The 21354-nt window shown below is 43.8% G+C and overlaps 1 protein-coding gene across 1 annotated transcript in view; it reads right to left on the reverse strand.

The window, feature by feature from the left end:
* FAM171A1 (family with sequence similarity 171 member A1) overlaps positions 1-16073 on the reverse strand; it is a 113331-nt gene extending 97258 nt beyond the window's left edge. The window contains exon 1 of the mRNA XM_075827656.1: positions 15753-16073. Within this exon, the coding sequence (XP_075683771.1) occupies positions 15753-15852 (100 nt within the window). The 5' untranslated portion in view covers positions 15853-16073. The remainder of the gene's footprint in view (positions 1-15752) is intronic.
* Between the last annotated feature and the right edge of the window lie 5281 nt (positions 16074-21354).

Raw genomic sequence — 21354 nt, forward strand, 5'->3', positions numbered from 1 at the left:
TCAATGAAAAATGCTCAGAAATGAGCGCTGCAGGTAGAAACCGCAGCAAGAAAGGACATGCTGCCTTTTTTACCTCGAGGAGCCAAAACGCCTCTGCCTCCCATTGAAATCAATGGGGAGCAATTTCAGATGTTTTTTTTGGTGCCGATTCCGACGCGGTATCCGTATCAAAATCAGCACCAAAGAACTGTGTGATCTGACCCTAACAGGTTCCGTCGGGCCTCCGACATGGCTGACATAATTTTTCGAGGCCTAACAGCGCAGCAACGTAGATGTAAATAGCCCCTTAATTGTTTACAGACAGTAGGGGCAGTGGCCCACCCATATGGGTCATGTAAAGTAGAAAAATTGAGGCCCAACGTATAGTGCTGCTAACATCAAATTGGAGTCCAGACAGAAAGGTGATAAATGGGATTTATTGGGTTTAAAAATAATAATTAGGCAATTAGATAGGATACGCGTTTCAATGTTGTACTAGCGTCTTCATCAGGCCAAGTGACTTGGCCTGATGAAGACGCTAGTCCAGCGTCGAAACGCGTAGCCTAATTGCCTATTTATTATTATTTTTAAACCAAAAAAATCCCATTTACCTTTCGGTCTGGACTCCAATTTGATGTTAGCAGCGCTATATGTTGGTCCTCAATTTTTCTACTTTACATGTCTCTTTGTGCGGTTGTCTGTGGACCACCGGTTTGGACCTAGCTGCAGCTACATCCCCCATTTACATTACTACCTGCTTACAGTAGAGTTGTGCCTACCAGTTGCACAACTCCTCAAGGTGAGCAATAGTTTCACCATTGTTTGTTTCCTCTATTTCGCTTGTGATCTGCACCATGTGGCGCCGTGGTATTTTCTCGCTTTTCCTTTAGGCACCCATATGGGTGTCTGTGCTTGGTACAGCAGCTCCGTCCCATTTACATAGAGCAGTAGCGGGCACATTCGCCCGTATGGGTGAGTGGATGTGCCCATGTAGACAATGAATAGGCTGCAATGCTCGCTGGCCATTCATTCTGCTTATTTGGCTAGCGGAGTTATGACTCCACTGATCAAAGGTTGTAGGACTGACGATCTATCCCAAGGGCGAATACATTTTTTTTTTTACAGATAATTATAATAAAATGTTCTCCCAGTGAGGGTTTTCTACATTTGTATAAAGAAGGCTTCTTTATATAAGGGAAAGTTCTGCAGCTTTCCAATATACTTGGTGCTTTAATTCTTCACCATGTTCAAGATCTCTGCTTACTGTCAGTCAAAGGAAACATTCTTGCTTATAGCCAGGGGCTCACACCGGCGCAAGGCTCATTAGAAGAGAGCTGTAGTTCATCAATGACGGTTTCACACAACCATAATATGCCCACAACACCCTGAACCCCTTCAGAACCAAACTTAGATCACCATAGAAACCAAAAATGAAACCGGCCTCGTGAGCTGTGACAGGATAACCAGAAGTGTCTATAGGGTTCAGCGTTAGGGTCAGTAGAGGGGATCGTCTGCCTTACGACCGTCTGAAATTGGCCTCAATATAGAACAGCTCTCACTTTAAATGAGCTCTACACTGTCAGCATCAGGATAGATTTTTTTCTAAGTAAATTCACTTACAGCAAGCAGAGATCTTGTAAATGGTGAAGTGTTTGCATGAAATTGAAAAAGTCCCAAAAAAAAAAACGGATGGGGCAGAGTAACCATGACCGACAGATTTACTAAAATTACACTAGAAAAATGGCATAAATTATAGGGGAAATTTACACCAGCTCCTAGCTGGCATAGATTTCACTCTGTGGGGGCATAACAGGCCAGACCCTTGCCTCGAGCCCCCTGATAAGTCTACCCCCTTCCCCATCAGTCAATACAATAGGATTAGAAAAATAAATTAGATATATATATATATACATACATATACACACACACACACACACACACACACACTACCATTCAAAAGTTTAGGGTCACTTAGAAATGTCCTTATTTTTGAAAGAAAAGCACAGTTTTTTTCAATGAAGATAACATTAAATTAATCAGAAATACACTCTATACATTGTTAATGTGGTAAATGACTATTCTAGCTGCAAACGTCTGGTTTTTAATGCAATATCTACATAGGTGTATAGAGGCCCATTTCCAGCAACCATCACTCCAGTGTTCTAATGGTACATTGTGTTTGCTAACTGTGTTAGAAGGCTAATGGATGATTAGAAAACACTTGAAAACCCTTGTGCAATTATGTTAGCACCACTGTAAACAGTTTTGCCGTTTAGAGGAGCTATAAAACTGACCTTCCTTTGAGCTAGTTGAGAATCTGGAGCATTACATTTGTGGGTTCGATTAAACTCTCAAAATGGCTAGAAAAAGAGAGCTTTCATGTGAAACTCGATAGTCTATTCTCGTTCTTAGAAAAGAAGGCTATTCCATGAGAGAAATTGCCAAGAAACTGAAGATTTCCTACAACGGTGTGTACTACGCCCTTCAGAGGACAGCACACACAGGCTCTAACCAGAGTAGAAAGAGAAGTGGGAGGCCCCACTACACAACTGAGCAACAAGACAAGTACATTAGAGTCTCTAGTTTGAGAAATAGACGCCTCACAGGTCCTCAACTGGCAGCTTCATTAAATAGTACCCGCAAAACGCCAGTGGCAACGTCTACAGTGAAGAGGCGACTCCGGTATGCTGGCCTTCAGGACAGAGTGGCAAAGAAAAAGCCATATCTGAGACTGGCTAATAAAAGGAAAAGATTAATATGGGAAAAAGCACACAGACATTGGACAGAGGAAGATTGGAAAAAAGTGTTATGGACAGACGAATCGAAGTTTGAGGTGTTTGGATCACACAGAAGAACATTTGTGAGACGCAGAACAACTGAAAAGATGCTGGAAGAGTGCCTGACGCCATCTGTAAAGCATGGTGGAGGTAATGTGATGGTCGGGGGTTGCTTTGGTGCTGGTAAAGTGCGAGATTTGTACAAGGTAAAAGGGATTTTGAATAAGGGAGGCTATCACTCCATTTTGCAACGCCATGCCATACCCTGTGGACAGCGCTTGATTGGAGCCAATTTCATCCTACAACAGGACAATGACCCAAAGCACACCTCCAAATTATGCAAGAACTATTTAGGGAAGAAGCAGGCAGCTGGTATTCTATCTGTAATGGAGTGGCCAGCGCAGTCACCAGATCTCAACCCCATAGAGCTGTTGTGGGAGCAGCTTGACCGTATGGTACGCAAGAAGTGCCCATCAAGCCAATCCAACTTGTGGGAGGGCCTTCTGGAAGCATGGGGTGGAATTTCTCCCGATTACCTCAGCAAATTAACAGCTAGAATGCCAAAGGTCTGCAATGCTGGAATTGCTGCAAATGGAGCATTCCAAGACGAAAGCAAAGTTTGAAGGAGAAAATTATTATTTGAAATAAAAATCATTATTTCTAACCTTGTCAATGTCTTGACTATATTTTCTAGTCATTTTGCAACTCATTTGATAAATATAAGTGTGAGTTTTCATGGAAAACACAAAATTGTTTGGGTGTGTGTGTATATATATATATATATATATATATATAAAGAATTTACTAAAATTTCTAAACCAGTTTTCTAGCACAGAAATGTGGTAAGTGGCCCAAAAGTCACAACATTTTGGACTTTTGCACCGCTCTCGCCACTTTAAAAAAGTGGGCAGAGCTTAGCAAAAATGTTGTGTGGCCAAACGCGGCACAATGTATTTACTATAACTGCTGTAAACTACAGAGGAAATCTGTGCCATTCAATGGCATGCAGACAGCCGAAGGTGCAACACATTTATTATTAATAGGCATTCGCCTCTTAAAACACGTGTCACATCTTGTTCCTGCAAACAGTTTATTACGACACAGGACTTGGGACCGCCAATTACAGATGATCTTTCATGTTTTGACTTATTGGTCAATTTGCACAGGACGTGTTCGTACTTCACATCGGCCATAAGAGGAGAAACATTTTTCACAACTGAAAAAAAAAATAGTGGAGGACAAAATTTTTAAAACAAAGACAAAAATAGAACAATGTCCCAGGGTTATCACATAAAGCAACATTCAGACGTAAGCACCGACAGCGGATAACTGGAAAACATGTCTTTAAATAGAATTAGTTGGGCACACAAGTCTCCCATGACGCAAGTATTTAGGGATTCAGCTTTTTTTTTGGTAAAAGGATACCAACCGTTTCTCTGTTAATATTACAGTTAGGGTATGTGCACACACACTAATTACGTCCGTAATTGACGGACGTATTTCGGCCGCAAGTCCCGGACCGAACACAGTGCAAGGAGCCGGGCTCCTAGCATCATACTTATGTACGACGCTAGGAGTCCCTGCCTTGCTGCAGGACAACTGTCCCGTAGTATAATCATGTTTACAGTACGGGACAGTTGTCCTGCAGCGATGCAGGGACTCCTAGCATCGTACATAAGTATGATGCTAGGAGCCCGGCTCCTTGCACTGTGTTCGGTCCGGGACTTGCGGCCGAAATATGTCCGTCAATTACGGACGTAATTCGTGTGTGTGCACATACCCTTATGGTGAAGCACCCCTGTGATAACCGATCCTCAGGGTGAGTCAAGAGATGTGTAAAAAAAAAAAAAAAAAAAAAACCTTATAAAATCACATGAAAAATATATTTTTATTCGAAAACTTATTTGCTTCATATACACAGTCAAGTCTTATTATTATGACCAGCAGCTAATATCCAGAGTAACCACCGTGTGCAGCACGGACCGCAGCTAGACGGGCTGGGAGTGATCAATAAGGTGCTGGTAGGTGGTCTCCGGTATCTGTAGCCACGCTGACTGCAGTGCATACCACATTTACTGGAGGATCTATAGTGCGATCGATGGGGTCCCACAGATGCTTAATTGAGTTCAGGTCTGGCAAATTAGGGGGCCAGGGAAGTACTTGGAAGTCTTGGTCGTGCTCCTCCAACCACTGCCGGACATTTCTAGCCGTGTGACGTGTCGCATTGTCTTGCTGGAAGATTCCATCTGCCCCAGGAAAGACAAACAGCATGTATGGGTGGACGTGATCTGTAACGATGGATTCATACCCAAATCGGTTGAGAGCCTTCCACATGGATGAGTGGTCCAGAGAATGCCATGAAAAAATTCCCCAGACCATAACGCTGCCGCCACCAGCTCGTGTTCTTCCAGCAATGGTTGCGGGGTGTTTGTTCTCTGAGGTTTCTCGTCTGACACGCCGACGTCCAATTCCGATACTGCCGTGCAAATTGAAGCCTTTTTTTCCGAAGCACATTTGTTGTATAGGAGCAGTGACCAACCGTCTACTTCGGAGCTCCATACGCAGTCGGGTTCACGGAACGGTTGTTGTAGATACACGTCTGGTAGCCCCCTGGTTGATTTTCACGATGAGATGCTCCACTATAGATTGTCGTTTAGCCCTCACGTACCTACGTAGCAGACATTCGCCCCTCATATCAATGGCACGTGGTGCTCCGCAGTTTCCACATTGGTTATTCCCAATGGCGCCAATTGTCCACCCACGATACATTTTCACCACAGCAGCACGCGAACAGTTCAAACTGCGCTGTGTGAGAAATACCGCCACCCTTAGCCCGAAAGCCAATAATCATCCCTTTTTGCAACTCTGATAGATCGCCCCTTTTACCCATGACAACGAGTGATATGTGATCAGACAGCCTATCACACACCAAGCCCACTCACCACACATCACTGCCTTCATGAACTACATGCTGCCGATGTCGAAAGTACAATGTGGTCATAATAATGTGACTCGACTGTCTGTATATTGTTATATATTCACAAGTGCACGTTTTGTTGCTTTTTTTTTTTTTTGCAAAAAAAATAATAATTCTGGTGATTGCGTACAAAACCTCCACATGTGAATACACCCCATAAAAAGGACATATTGTAGATTTTTAACAAAAAAAAAAAAAAAGCGGCTATGGTGGGCCAGGCCCGTCCATGCATTACAAGGTCAGACATTCATTCCCCAGCAGAACACGATGACAGGAAAACGTATAGTTGTCGGAAGCTTTGCCTGGCAAGAACAGCTGATCGCCGGGGGAATCTAAAGCAAGACCCAGAACGATCAGCTGATCGCCAGGCCAGCATCAAACTGAAAAGGGGTTTTCATAGCGAGGCCACGACTTAGGCCGGGTTCACACAGAGTTTTGGAACTTTGAGGCAGATTTGCCTCTGCCTGCACGTGGCTTTCTTCAGCAGACACAAAGGTTATGAGAAGACTGAGCAGCAATATAGACATGAACATAAGAATGGCAGTGCAGAATACCTCCGCTGATCTGAATCCCCTGAGCTGCTCCAAAGCAATTTCTCAATGTCTCAGGAAAGCTGCAGACAACACAACAGATGGATGTCCAACATTATGGTGTGCAGAGGGAAAACAGCGTTTCCATAAAAAAAATTATATATATATATATATATATATATACACATATACACACACACATACGTCACTAGTTGGATACGCACATATTTTACATGCAGATTTTGTTGATAATTTTCCTTTGCAAAAGGGTAAAATCCGCAGCAATTCCGCAACAAAATCCTCATGAATTTACCAAGTGACCAAATATGTGACGTATCCACGCCTATGTTCAGACGACTGATTTGGAGGCGGGAATTCCGCGTCAGAAATCTGCTTTATTTGCGTATTTTTTATGGCGATTTTCACTTCTATGTGACACGGATCTGCACGTGGATTAGACCCAATCGATGGGGCTAATCTGCATGCGGAAATCCGCCAGCTTTTCTGTGCGAAATCCACGTAAAGTAGTAACAGGTCTCTTTTTTCGTGACGTGGATTTGAAAACTGCACCTCACAGTTCTGCAACGTTTGAATTGAGATTTTCCAACGCAATTAATGAGAGGTGATTTTTAGGTGGATTTCGTCATGGAATACACTCCATAACCCACGTGACAAAATCTGTGTGAACATAGCATTATATTTCAAATACATTAGTAATTCGTAAAATCAGCGAACAATTAAGGGTACGGTCAGGTGTCGCAGAATTTGACACGGATTGGCTTAGGATTCGCATCGACATCCACGGCAAAAACACTCTGCTACATCTGGACATAGGAAAGCCTTGAGATGCCAAACAGAATATATATTTTATTTATTAGTCACATTTTTGAAGTCTTAGCTAGTTATTACTCATAAATCCCTTGTTCCATCTAATCCATGACTAACCACAACAAACGAACCAGCACTCTTCAATCTTCTATGGTGGCCATGTGAGACTTCAAGTAGAACATCCCCCCCCCCCCCCCCCCCCAAGACTCATTCACCCTAAGGCTTCATTCAGATGGGTGGATTGTACCGGTGACTACCGGTCTGTATTTCGGATGGAACACTCAGATCCCTTGCGGTTCTTCAGGTGGACACTGGTATAATACGCAAATAGGCCTATACTACAGCTCCGTGTGAGAATCTGCAAGAAAACAAGTGGCATGTAGCGGATAATTGAGGTATACACCTGAGAATACAGTGCCTTACAGACGTACCATATGGCGGCACACATAATGCCAATGGGTAGGAACATGACATGCCATCATTAAGGCTCTGTGCATAGGTGTTACTTTCATATTTCGGTCTTTTTTGTAAAAACAACGAGGCAGATACTGGAGGAACTAACAAAGTTGACAAGCGGGGCAACAAAAGACCATACATATTGATATAGAGAAGGGCAAAGGGGCATATTCTTTCAGGTCCATGCATGACCGGTAGTTTTGTTGGTCTCTGGCATATAACTTTTTGGGTTTCTTTCTAGTGGACCCTTTTTTCTGTGGCCATAAAGTGGAGTGGGATATTTTGCTCCTAAACGGCACAATTTTTGTCCATTCCAGAACTTTAAGGATGGGTGAAGGCCACACGTAAAAATGAGACTTGTGCAATGCACGAGGCCCGAACATACAACACTAAAGAGGCTCTCATCCTATCTACATCTCTGAAAGCACTCAGACTCCACTTAGGGTCCTTTTACACCGGCCAATTTGAGACGTAAAAAACAAATCGCCGATCAATGAGACCGTTCGTTGATCGGCGCTCATTTCACAAGGATCTATGATAATTAATGTTTGGGGACGAGCGCTTATTATTACTACGATCATTCGTCCCATGCATTGCCATCATCTCAGCCGCCTGCCTCCCTCTTTACACAGGAACATGCCAACAACGATAATATTTTGTGCTGCATAAACGATACGATCAGTTGATGAACAAACGATAGTTCATCGGCTGATCGTTGCCCTGTTTACACAGGGCAATGATGGGAGACGAGCGTTCATATTAACGCTTATTTGCCCCCTCATTGGCCAGTGTAAAAGGGCCTTTACTGTATATGAGCTAAAGGGGTTGAGCAGGATTGGAAAAACATGGCTGCTTTCTACTCCATTGACGTAAAAGGAGCTGAGCTGCAATAGCAGAGACAACCCATGGACAGGTGTGGCACTCTTTCTGGTAGAAAGCAGCCATGTTTTTTTTAATTCTGTACAACCTTTTTAACACATTGTGGAAATCTTACATTGTACATGCCCCTCATTAAAAAGCATAGGTGTGTTGGCCAAAGGACAATAAGGTAAAATGGTCATGGAACGGCGAACACAGACTTAGCTTTGGTGAACTACTTTATACCTTCAAGGTTAAAAACAACACAAAAGGTCTCAATGAATTCTGCTGACGAACACCAACATCGAGGTTAACCGTATCGGCTGAAAGGATAGATTACCACCCCCAAACAGGATAGTTAATGTATAAGGAACCATGTCACTGAAAATTGAAACCTAAAATGGAAGGAAGGATCTTAAATTTTGTAGCCTGGACAGCACTTTTTTAGTGACCTAATCAAGGATAAAGGTTACTATATGCGGCAAAACAAACGGGCGCATATTTTGTCTAAAGCCAAAATAACAGTCCGAAAACTCACTTAAAGGGGTTGTCCATTTAGAAAACCCATTTTCGAATACCATATTAGGAAATTTTGACTTTATGGGGTGGGAGACAATAAGGACCCTTCTCTATTGGCCAGAGAACGAAGAGCAGATACAAGAGTCGTCTCTCGCTCAGGAGGACACGGTGCGTTTGTGCATTACAAGAACAGCCCATTGATATCCAATGGACACTGTGTAATGCTTAAATTCCCCTGTGGTGGTGCTGCAGGGAAATAGAACAGTTACTACCAGGTTTACCCACAGATTACAGGTGATCGCTGGGGGTCCCGGGAGCAGGACACCCCGCGATTAGCTGATTATCACAGGAAACTTCTAACAAGAAGGGATTGTCCAAAGTGGTCCTCAAGGTTCTATCATAAAGGTTGAGGAACACCAACTAAAGTAACCAAGAGACTAATAGTTTTCTGCAAAGTCTCCTGACTTCCTGGCCTTGGTACTATGCAATCAGATAAAAATATAAATAATATGGATACTACACCGTTACCAGAAGTATAAAAGTTGACTAATCCCCATAAAGAACAATCTTTACAGTCCCATACTGGAATCCAGGACAGGCGGACACATTTCTTTGAAATCCTTACTAGACTTCAGTTCTCTTCCTGCAAAAACACTCAATTTTGCCCCCAAATGCAGTAGCGGCAGCGAGCGATGATTCACATCATTTTATAAAAGATTCTGTCGAGTCATAAATTGCTAACCCCAAAACATCAGTCTACTGAGTCATTATATTACGTACACACTGACGGACCATCTAATGTGCGCTCTGCTAACCATCCATGATGTGCTACACAACTCATCTCACCAGGAACAGGGATCTATTATGTGCATGAGTACGGGCCTTTAAAATTCGAGATCAATCTCCAGTCATGAAATCAGAGGCCTCCCGGATGCCCCGTACCTCTTCATTACACTGAGAACTCCTAATCGCTAAGCAATAGCGTCCAAAAAGACGAAGAATCTACGTAAAAACCTACAACAAATATACTGGCACCAGCACTATACAGAAAGTGTTCCTTTCTACAGGATGTTTTATAGCACGCTCACTATAGTAACCACAACACCCACCAGAGTCATCCGCAACTAAACATCTCGAACACCGAATACTAAAAGAAGCTTTGAAAGTCATCGTGCAACGCAATAAATCAGTCAGTTTATCGCAAATCCCAGTGAATGCTGCAACTTGTAGGCAATTTGTCTCTTCCCATTGTATAGGGGAAAACTACAAACCAGGTCGGGAGCCATAGCCAAGAAATCAGGGAGCCCAAATACCTACAAGTTTGCTTTTTGTTTTCTATTGAGGTCCCTGGATGTTCTTATCGGCAAAAATAAGTTATATTGGATACGAGTGGTGGAACTGGCTCCAGGAAGTCTACAGTAATTTTTGCACCCATACCGTGGATACACTACGTCCAGGGCCGTCATTTGTAGTCCTCAGACATGGGAAGCTTTTTGAAGGCATCTTTGCCCACCTTCATGAATAGGTCTAAGTCTGCTCGAAAGCCATAATGGTCAGCTGAAGTCTTGATAGGGCTTCATCCATCTACCCCATAAACATGCACGATCGTATTGGCCAAACTTTAGGGTTTAATTAATTGTGGGGAGTGGAATAAGAGATTGATCAGTATTGTCTCCATGTATAATCACCGTACACATTGATCTAGTTATCCGAACCACCAAACAGCACTTTATCCCAGAACAAACCATGGAGATTTGCTCACCTCTGTTGGCTGAAGACGGTGGCCATTTATCTCTGTTCTACAATCAGAGTCATCACCTTGATCTATACAGAGCAATAGCAGAGAGAAACGTAGCCTTGGGGCTCGAGTTCTCACCTATCCACAGTCATGTACTAGTTTAATCCTCAATCAAAGGAGATCAGATCATGTAACAGCTCCCCGAGGGTAATGTGGGTTTATCTCTGACTCCAAATATTCTAGGACATCAAATAACGTACTCCATACTGTAAAATAAAGACCGGTATAAGCCAAAGAGGACTTTGTATAAAAGTATTTCCCAGAAAACACTTAAATAGGATCGGTCACCTCTCCTGACAGGTCTGTTTTAGTAAACAGTTGTATTCCCCATGAAATAACAATTCTTGAACATATTTTCTTAGAGCTCTGCATTGTACCGTTCCTTTGTTATCCCTCCTTTAAATTTATGAATAAATTGACAACTGGGTGTGATCAGTTGGGGGCGTGTCCCTATACAATGTCAGCACGGATTGGACATTGTCAGCCTATGTAGGGACACACCCCCAGCTGGTAACACCTGGTTGTCAATTCATTCATAAATTCCTAGGAGGAATAACAGAGGAACAGTACAACGAGTTCTAAGAAAATATGTTCCAGAATTATTATTTCATGGGGAATACAAGTATTTACTAAAACAGACATGTCAGGAGAGGAGACCGGTAGGCTGGCCGTACACATGATAGACATCTCTCCCGCCTCCAGTATGAGCATGCACACTTGGATCAGCAGAGCATGCATGTTTATTTCAATGTCAAGAGGAGAATAAGCTGCTGAAACTTCGACAGTAAAAAAGGGTTAGGGACATTGAAATTCAGTAAGCTTGATCCATATCCCCCCTCCACATCAACGGACAGTAGGGATGCCCCAAAACAGTGGTTTCCGCAAGCTGTTATGTAAAGTGTATGGCCAGCTTTACACTATGACTTCTTCAGCCGATAGGGTTTAGCTAAACACCGTAGGCTTCTTTTAGACGGCTGTAATACCCCTGCGGTTCAAGTGAACCAAAATTTGATCACCATAGGGTTCAATGGAGAGTTATGTTCGGTTTACTTGAACCACAGTGGGTCTGGCTCTCACGGCCGTAATACAACCGCTAAGATGCGACCGAATTACAGCCATCTGAATGAGACCTAAAGAATGGTGACTAAATGAGCCATCACCCCCTACAATATACTAGATCACGGGTGGCACACCTAAGGTCAAAACCTTAACAGTTGCCATGTCTCTTCCGTCCTGAGCCCCCAAATACACCCTCACTCTTAGAAGACGTGTGCACTCGTTCTAAGCCCCCAGCTTGCATCTTCACTTAATATAACCCGCAAAGAGTGAGGTGTATGGTGGGGGTTGTCGTAGACAATAATCCCCACCATGACCCACATTATTAGTGCTCCTGGAATTGTGCGCGAGGCTTCAAGGATAGAGATATATATATATATATATATATATATATATATATATATATATATATATTAGTGGCCAGTTGTTCCGTCACCTCTCCTGACATGTCTGTTTTAGTAAATAACTGTATTCACCATAAAACAATTCTGGAGCATCTTTTCTTAGAACTCTATGGTGCTTCGTTCCTCTGTTATTCCTAATAGAATTTTATGAATAAATTGACAGCTGGGTGTTACCAGTTGGGATGGGGGTGTCCAATCAGTGCTGACAGTGAGGCTGCGTAGTGACACGCCCCTTTGACAAGGGGAATGGTAACACCCAGTAATCAATTTATTCATAAATTTCTCGGAGGAATAACAGAGTAACAGCACAACAAAGTTCTAAGAAAATTTATTTTTAATTTTATTTGATGGGGAATACAAGTATTTACTAAGAGAGACCTATCAGGAGAGGTGACCGGTCCGATTTAACACTCTAAAAGGAGCACATGCTTATTTTTAGAACTGGTCATTCACCATCAGAATATGCGGATCGATCCATTTTTTGACAGATTGGTCACATGACTACATCATTCTTGACTCAATGCACGACATTATTGCACAAATGAGCACAATATCCAAAATATTCCAGCTTAAGAGGCGATGACTTCAGTTTAACATCCAGCAAAGCAGACAAAGCTTCCACCAGGAACTGACGGGTTCTGCCGCCAAATGCATATCCCATCTGCACCATATAGACAATCGCCCTCTACATCATCCTAAAAGCCGCTCTCCTGTCTGAGGTAACGGAATTAACCTCTCATAACCCGACATGAATCTTTCAGCTTCAATCAAACGGAACAGACATGATAACGGGCAGTTCGTACATATATCTCTCAATGTATGGGAAAGGGGGTTAATGTAGCTTTAAAAATCTAAATGGCAATGTTAAGGTTCTAGAACATTCTATATAATGAGATCATAAAGTCATGTCAATACTCAGGAGAGGGCTGGAGCTAGGCCAGATTCATGGAGAGCTTAAAAGGAAAAATAAAAAAGGGGCACGTCTGAAATGATTAAAAGATCAAGACTAAGGGTAACAGGAAGGACACAACACGGCAACAACATAAGAAAAGAACCAAACAACTATATGGCTACCTTAGTGAATAACAATACAGGAGGATGTCGGATAAGGCATGAGCCACGGTGGTGGGGGGGGGGGGGTCAAAACTGGTACAAAGAAAAAAAGTGGAGCCCATGGCAACCAATCAGATTTTACCTGTAAAAAAAAAGGACAAAAAAAAAAAAAAATATTAAACCCCCCCCCCCCAAAAAAAAAGTAAGGCTTTGGGACTCCGGGACTGCGTCGGGACTCCATTCATGGGTTTCATCTCAGCTTTACGGCAGGGGAACCCACGAACGAAATCCAAACTGAAACCGTAGGTTTCTGTTTGCATCACCGTTGATTTCAATGGTGACGGATCCGGTGCAAATGGTTTCCGTTTGTCACCGTTGTGTAACGGTTCCGTCGTTTTGACGCAATCACAATCAATCCCGTTGTTGACTGCGCTATTCACTCTGTCAAAGTGACGGAACCCTTACACAACTGGGACAAACAAACCCGTTTGCACCGGATCCGTTACCATTGAAATCAACGGTGATGCAAACGGAAACCTATGGTTTCCATTTGGATTGCGTTCATGGGTTCCCCTGAGGGAAAGCTGAGACGAAAACCCATAAACGGAGCCCTGATGCAGATGTGAACAAAGCCTAAAAAAATTTAAATAAAATAAAAGCAGCGTTCTTATGAATTTCCATAGAAAACTACTCCAATTTTCCTCTGCACAAGTTTTGATACATCTTTGCCACGGTCTTTGTATTAATTGGGGGTGCATCCCAGGAGCTATGATAGCACGAGGTGGTGGATGCCAGCGCCTTTCTTACAGCATAGGTTTACTTTATATTTTTATGTATTTTTTTTTTATGATTACGACCAGGAATGATCTGAATACAGTAAATTCAAAATCACATGCTATAACCAGAATACAGACTGCCATAAACAGCAGCCTGGACTCTGCGGTGGTTAACTGTAGAGATCCATCACTGCCCTCCATGATCATGCCAACCCTGCTAATAATGGGAACAGGAACATATAGAAAATTGCAATTTGGGCAATTTTCTTATACTGTATGACATCAATAGAAGTTCTAATAAATCCATGAATACAACTGATCATTAGTAATCGGACCGGAAATGTCACAGCCACGTGACAAATGCAAAGATTCAAGGATACTTAGTCCAGAACAACTTTTCATGGGATAATCCATTCAATCGTGGTGGAATATTAATTCATGTATAGAATTTTAAGATAAATATTTACAATAAACATAGAAACATTGTATTCAGGGGCAATTGTCTATGGGGTTGGAAGCTGGTGGGTCACAGAACAATGAGGTGCCAACTACAGGCTGGGTAGGACATAAACATTACATATATACACACACTATATACCAAAACAATCCCTATATCTCCGCAGATTCATCTAAAATACAGGGTTTTAACCCCCTCCTCTTTGTTGATAGAGAAAACGAGGAGGTGAGGGGGGGGGGGGTCAGGGGGGCAATTTAAAAAACTGTTTTCATTTTAACGACTTATAAGGGGGAGAAGCAGCGCAGGCTCAGATTTCCATCTGTCCCAGCAGAGGCACAAACAGAACGAAAAGCGCCAAAGTTTCCTGACCAAATGACATTAGAACAATAGAAGGAAACCGCACGCAGGAGAGAAAGCCGCCTCTTCCTCTTTGTGGGATTAATGCAAACATAATAAACAAAAAGATAGAATTTCACAATATTTAGGAGAAGGTTTAACAAGGTTTCAGGTTTTTTTATTTTTTCGTTTCTGCCGAATCTGAAACTGGCAGAGAAAGGGTTAAAACTCTGGGTTTAGAATATAGCAAAGCGACACTTCAATACACAGCAAATGTGATTCTGAGCTCTAGTATCTTATAGGGTGCTGGGATAAATGCAAGTCTAACGGAGATTAGATAGATATGTGATAGATATGTGATAGATAGATATTTAAAAATGCCCATTAATGGCACCAGAAGGGTTAAACAAAGAGAATAACCTTCCAAGTCTCACAAGAAAGGGTTAAACACAAGGATGACATTGTAGCCAACCCTAAGCAAGTATGTTTCTCATCTTCAGACCCCCCTCCCCTTCTTTCTTCCCTGCAATCTGGCAGAGAAAAGGTTAAAAAAAACAGATATGAAGGGTACATCACAGGAGCACGGCACAGCAAGGGTCAATCCCCGGGGTGACAATGATCTTTGATGGCAGAAAAAGAAAAATAGGTGACCATTGAATCCTTGCAAGCCGGCACAGTAAGGGTTAACCCTAGAGGCATAGCCCTGCAAGCTCGTCAGTCCCACCCCCCTCTGCAATCTGACAGGCAAGGGGTTAAACGCACGGATGACAAAAGATGCATCAGCGGGCGCGTGCCTGCTCATTTAACCCCTGCCAATCTGACACTGGGAGGGAACGGGTTAAGCACTGGGATACAATGTGAAGCCGCTGCAGAGCATCCTGATGTATGAGGGGCAGAGCCCCCCTGACTGTGTGAGGAGGGAGGGGGGGGGGAGCAGGACCCACCGACCTTGAGCTGCTGCATTCTGCTCCTGCAGGGTTTTGGTGCCCACTCTCCACACGTTGCAGCCCAGCAGACAGAGGAGAAGCGCCGCCACAGAGCTGGTCATGTCCCTTCCTCTATCCCGTGATGTTCCTGTGAGGATCCCGGTGGGTGAGGAGCGCACAAGAGCATGCAACCGCCGCCTGCACCCGGGAGGGGTGATCACAATGCCGCATCAGGCTCAGGCACAAGCCTCCATGTTGCTTTCTGCTGCTCAGTGTGTATTGTGTTCCCTGCTCTCATCCCTCTCAGCCGCGCTCTCCTCCTCCTCCTCCCTCAACAATCGCTAATATTCACCAGCAGCTTTAACTCTTCAGCAACCTGCCCGGCCTGGCAATGGAGCGAGCTCCGGCGCCACCTGCCGGCTCTGCTGCTAACTGCAGCCTCTATTGGGTTTATCCAGCTGTCATGTAATGTTTAGGCGCAAAATAGTCATCTTTTTATTTTTTATTCATTTTTATGATGAAAAATTACAAACTAATAAAAGTTAGTACAAATATCCACTTGGAAACAATCCCAAAAACACCCGCCAAGCAGAAGTGAGGGAAAAAAAACAATAGATAATTATTATAAGCTCCCAGTTACTCCCATCATATTTACACTTGTCAGTGTATGTTCCCATAGGCAGGAGACGCTGCATATTTTTTGCAACAGAAGAAGATAAATATGAGATAGATAGATAGATAGATAGATAGATAGATAGATAGATAGATAGATAGATAGATAGATAAATATGAGATAGATAGATAGATAGATAGATAGAGGGGCGTAACTAGGAAAGACTGGGCCCCATAGCAAACTATTAACTGGGCCCCCCCTCCCCTGGGTGCCACACAACCCCCCCTTGTAGATAGTGCCTCCCTGTAAACTCCGCCACACAGTGCCCCCCTGTAGATAGCGCCATGCAGCCCCCTGTATAAAGCGCCATACAACCCCCCTGTATATAGCACCATACAGCCCCCTGTATATAGCACCATACAGCCCCCTGTATATAGCACCATACAGCCCCCTGTATATAGCACCATACAGCCCCCTGTATATAGCACCATACAGACCCCTGTATATAGCACCATACAGACCCCTGTATATAGCACCATACAGACCCCTGTATATAGCACCATACAGCCCCCCTGTATAAAGCGCCATACAACCCCCCTGTATATAGCACCATACAGCCCCCTGTATATAGCACCATACAGCCCCCTGTATATAGCACCATACAGACCCCTGTATATAGCACCATACAGACCCCTGTATATAGCACCATACAGCCCCCCTGTATATAGCACCATACAGCCCCCTGTATATAGCACCATACAGCTACCTGTATATAGCACCACAGAACCTCCCTGTATATAGCACCATACAGCCCCCTGTATATAGCACCATACAGCCCCCTGTATATAGCACCATATAGCTCCCTGTATATAGCACCATACAGCCCCCCTGTAGATAACGCAATACAACCCCCCCCCCCCCCCCCAAAAAAAACGCCTATGGTTTGTCCCACAAAAGACACAGGATAGGGGATACATGTGTTCTGTAGGAACAACCCCTTTAATGGAAGAGCGGGGAGATACCTCCCTGCTCTGCCGTAGTGTTCAGTGGCGTCTCGCTGTAGCTGCCATAGCGGCTGCTAGCGGAGCCTCCGGCCATGGTGGGGGCCCGCTATGGCAGCTACAGCGATAGTTACGCCACTAGTCAGATAGAGAGAGAGAGAGAGAGAGAGAGAGAGAGAGAGAGAGAGAGAGAGAGAGAGAAAGAGAGAGAGAGAGAAAGAGAGAGATAGATATGAGATAGATAGATAGATAGATAGATAGATAGATAGATAGATAGATAGATAGATAGATGATAGATAGATAGATAGATAGATAGATAGAGAGAGAGAGAGAGAGAGATAGATAGATAGATAGATAGATAGATAGTCTGAGCCAAACACGCAGCATCTACGCACAGAATACACTTCATAAATTGACATGCCGCGGATTCGAAAGTCGCACGTCAGAACAATATTCCGCACCACTTTTCTATGCTTTTTCCACAGTGCGGGCCTCAGGATGGTTTTATACGGACAGATTTCCTGGCCGGTAACAAGCGCCGATTGACAATGCAGCATGTTGATTGGCGCTCGTTTAGCTATATTTAGGCTATGTTCACACGGAGTATTTTGGGGGAGGAATATCTGCCTCAAAATTCCGTTTGGAACTTTGAGGCAGATTTTCCTCTCCCTGCATGCCGATTTTTGCGGCGATTTTCGTGCCATTGTTCGCCCGCGGCAATTGAGTGCCGCGGGCATAGAACAGAGCGAAATACGCTTTCTCTGCTTCCCATTGAAGTCAATGGGAGGTCAGAGGCGGAAGCGCCCGAAGATAGGGCATGTCGCTTCTTTTTCCCGCGAGGCAGTTTTACTGCTCGCGGGAAAAAGACGCCGACGCCTCCCATTGAAATCAATGGGAGGCGTTCTCGGGCCGTTTTTGCCGAGTTTTGTGACGCGGTTTCCGCGTCACAAAAAATCGGCAAAATACTCCGTGTGAACATCCCCTTACATAGGGACGATCGTTCTGATACATTTGTATCTTGTCTACAGACCGGCTTCTAAACGTAAACATTTAAGAGCCGCGGCAGACGACACTCGGGGCGTTGTCTGATTAATGCTATAGTTTAGCAATGACATTTCGAGCCACAAAGAGTAGTAAGTAAATACAGGGGTGAGACGGCACAAACGGGGGCAAAGTAAAGATGTCCGTCCCCAAATATACAACTCGTTATATCCATGCAGACATTAACTTTACGTACTCTGAATATACTATCCATTACTTCCTCCCAGTATTTAAAAAGTTTATAACAGCTCCAAGTTAAGAGTATCCGGTTCGCTTCCGCCCTAAGCATTTTGGACATTTATCGGAATTTACGGAGGCAAATAACATAAAAAAATGTGTCAGAGTAATAAAGTCTTCGTGTTATTAGAGATTGTGTAGATTATGTGAACTAAATAATAACTTCATCGGATACAAAACCTTGGTCTGTTTTCTTGTTTAAGAATGAATTATATTATCACTCAAATATTTACAGCCCCGTCAGCAGCTTTTATTTATCTGCAACCCGTCATATCGACAATGAAATGAGCGAAAGCGCCACCTGCTGGTTTTACTGCTAGCAGCAGCCTCTTGTTAGAAAAGTGCTGAAAACCTTTTCTTCTGACAGTGCATAAAAAACTTCATTTTCCCAACAGTTTTGTCAGCAAAAATTTCTCATACAAATATTTATAGTTGCACACGTGAGATTTTGGAGCAATACTAAATGTTGGAGCAAAGTAACTCGCTACAACCGCAATGTTACACATATCACATCTGGGATATTTTGCTGCTTTAAAAAATAATGTACGTCTGCTCTGACCTGGCATAGGCTGCCCAGTGTCTTCCTGAACAACGCTGCCCACTGCATATTCCTTATTCTGCCGCTGCCAAATAAATTTCAATCAGTTTAATTTTACTGACGCAACTGTAAATACAGCGGCACACAAGCATTATAGTGACTATTGCTCTAAGGCCCTGTTTACACAGTTTTTTTGCAGGCAGGAAAACCTGCCTGCACTTGCTTGCCTCGATTTTTGCGGCCATTCTCAGCCGTGGCCATTGAGCGACACGGGCAAAAAATGCTGCGAAAAACGCTTTCTGTGCCTGCCTCTATCACTTCACCATCCTCGGGGGTGGTCCAGTGTCAGGGTCAAGGGCCACACTCCCTAAAAACTGACCCTCTTAGAGACCACCAAATAGAAAATATATAGATAATACACCAAAATGGTTGTAAGTAGTCCTAAAGAAAATGCATCTCAACGCGTTCCCCCTGCCATGTGCTGGTTCCTCAGGGGACAAATATGTAAATAAAGAAGGTATTGCCCATGAAGAGCTGGCAGCAAGACCATACTATCATTGCTTCTTAACCTGGCCATATACATGAGATAGATGTCAGCACAGTGCGAGCACGTTTATTTTAATGGGGAGAGGCGAATAAGTCGCTGCTAGACACCTTAGTGACTTATCTTGCGTGGGAACGAAGGATTGGATTATTATAATCCCATATGCCCGATCCCGCTTTCCCCTAACATTTGTTGTTGGGGCCAAGTCATGGGGTCCCCATACAAATGATATAAATGATAATAAAAGTGACTTGTGTTATTACATGAACTCATCCATGCACATGTAAAGATGTCTCTGGGCCTGGCTATTGGCAATAAATTGTTCGTTTGTTAACATGACATGACTGATAGGAGTGATTGTGAACTTGGTGCAAGAACATCAGAGGGTGATTGATACTGTTCTTGGTGTTCAACAATAAAGTGGATTATATGAAGGAGAATCCTAGGAGCCTCGAGGTAAAGCGATCAATACTCCTGCTCTTCACACTAGATGTCCACATGACTCAAGAGCTACAAAATGTAACTCCTACATCTTACATCGGCCATACACCTTGGATGAAAGTGGTCCAAACCGATATGGGCAGAGTTTGACATGGGGGCACACCGACAGTTCCCTGGCATTTGCCATTAAAGGGGTTTTGCCATCTTAGACATAGGATTTTCCATAAATATCTGATAGATGTGGGTCCCATCTCTGGGACTGGCACCTATATCAAGAACGTAGGCCTCCCGACCCGTTTCGCTTGGTGGAGCGACAGCTGGTGGCAGAATCCAGACAGGGACTAGTGGATAGAGGGTCGCTTTTGTGCGCGGCTCTCTCAATTCTGTTCAATGGGAGTTACGAAAACAGCCGAACATGCGCGACCCTCTATCCACTAGTCCCTGTCTGGATTCTGCGGCCAGCAGCTGCCGCACCAGCCAAAACAGGGGTTGGGTGACCCCCGTTCTCGATATAGGTGCGGGTTCCAGAGCTGGGACATTTAAGGAAAATCCTGTGTATATGCCATAGATGTCTAAGATGGGATCTACTGCAGCTAATGTTTTTGCAAAAGTGACCAAAATATCGACTGCCCTATTGGTTGTCACTATTGAATTAGATACTCAGTGTTACTCAACTTGCCTGGCTTCAGCGACGAGTCCCAGTGTGACTCCTGCCTTCTCCTCTGGTCCCGTATTTACCACGGCCTGCTGGACCGGTCCCAGCTCTCCTCTTTATTACGGCTGAGAGTGTCGGGTGGCCAGGGCAACCGGCACCCGCTGATGACGTCAGGCCTGGCAGCCTATTTAAAGCGGAATCAGCCTAACATGCCTTGCCTGCAGATCAAGGTAAATTCTTTGTTTGGCTGTTGTTCCTATTGCTATTTAATGACTCTAATCTTCTCCTTGACCTCAGCCTTGTTCCTGGATAATGGCCCTGTCTTGAGTCCTGTTTTTAGATTCGTCCCTGGTTCTCCTGGTATAAAACAATACATTTAGCAGCACAGGAATGGGTGATCTTGACGCCCCACACGACTTGATCCACAGGTCCCTTTGTATGGAAAAAGAAGTGCTGTCTGGAGTGCCGCCTGGATCTCGTCTTTTTACTACTGGTATCGACTCCTGGCCTGACTACGGTTCTGTTTCATCCTCCGGCTTGCTACTTCCTAACTA

This window comes from Rhinoderma darwinii, chromosome 5, assembly GCF_050947455.1.
Source record: "Rhinoderma darwinii isolate aRhiDar2 chromosome 5, aRhiDar2.hap1, whole genome shotgun sequence".
Classification (NCBI taxonomy): Eukaryota; Metazoa; Chordata; class Amphibia; order Anura; family Rhinodermatidae; genus Rhinoderma; species Rhinoderma darwinii.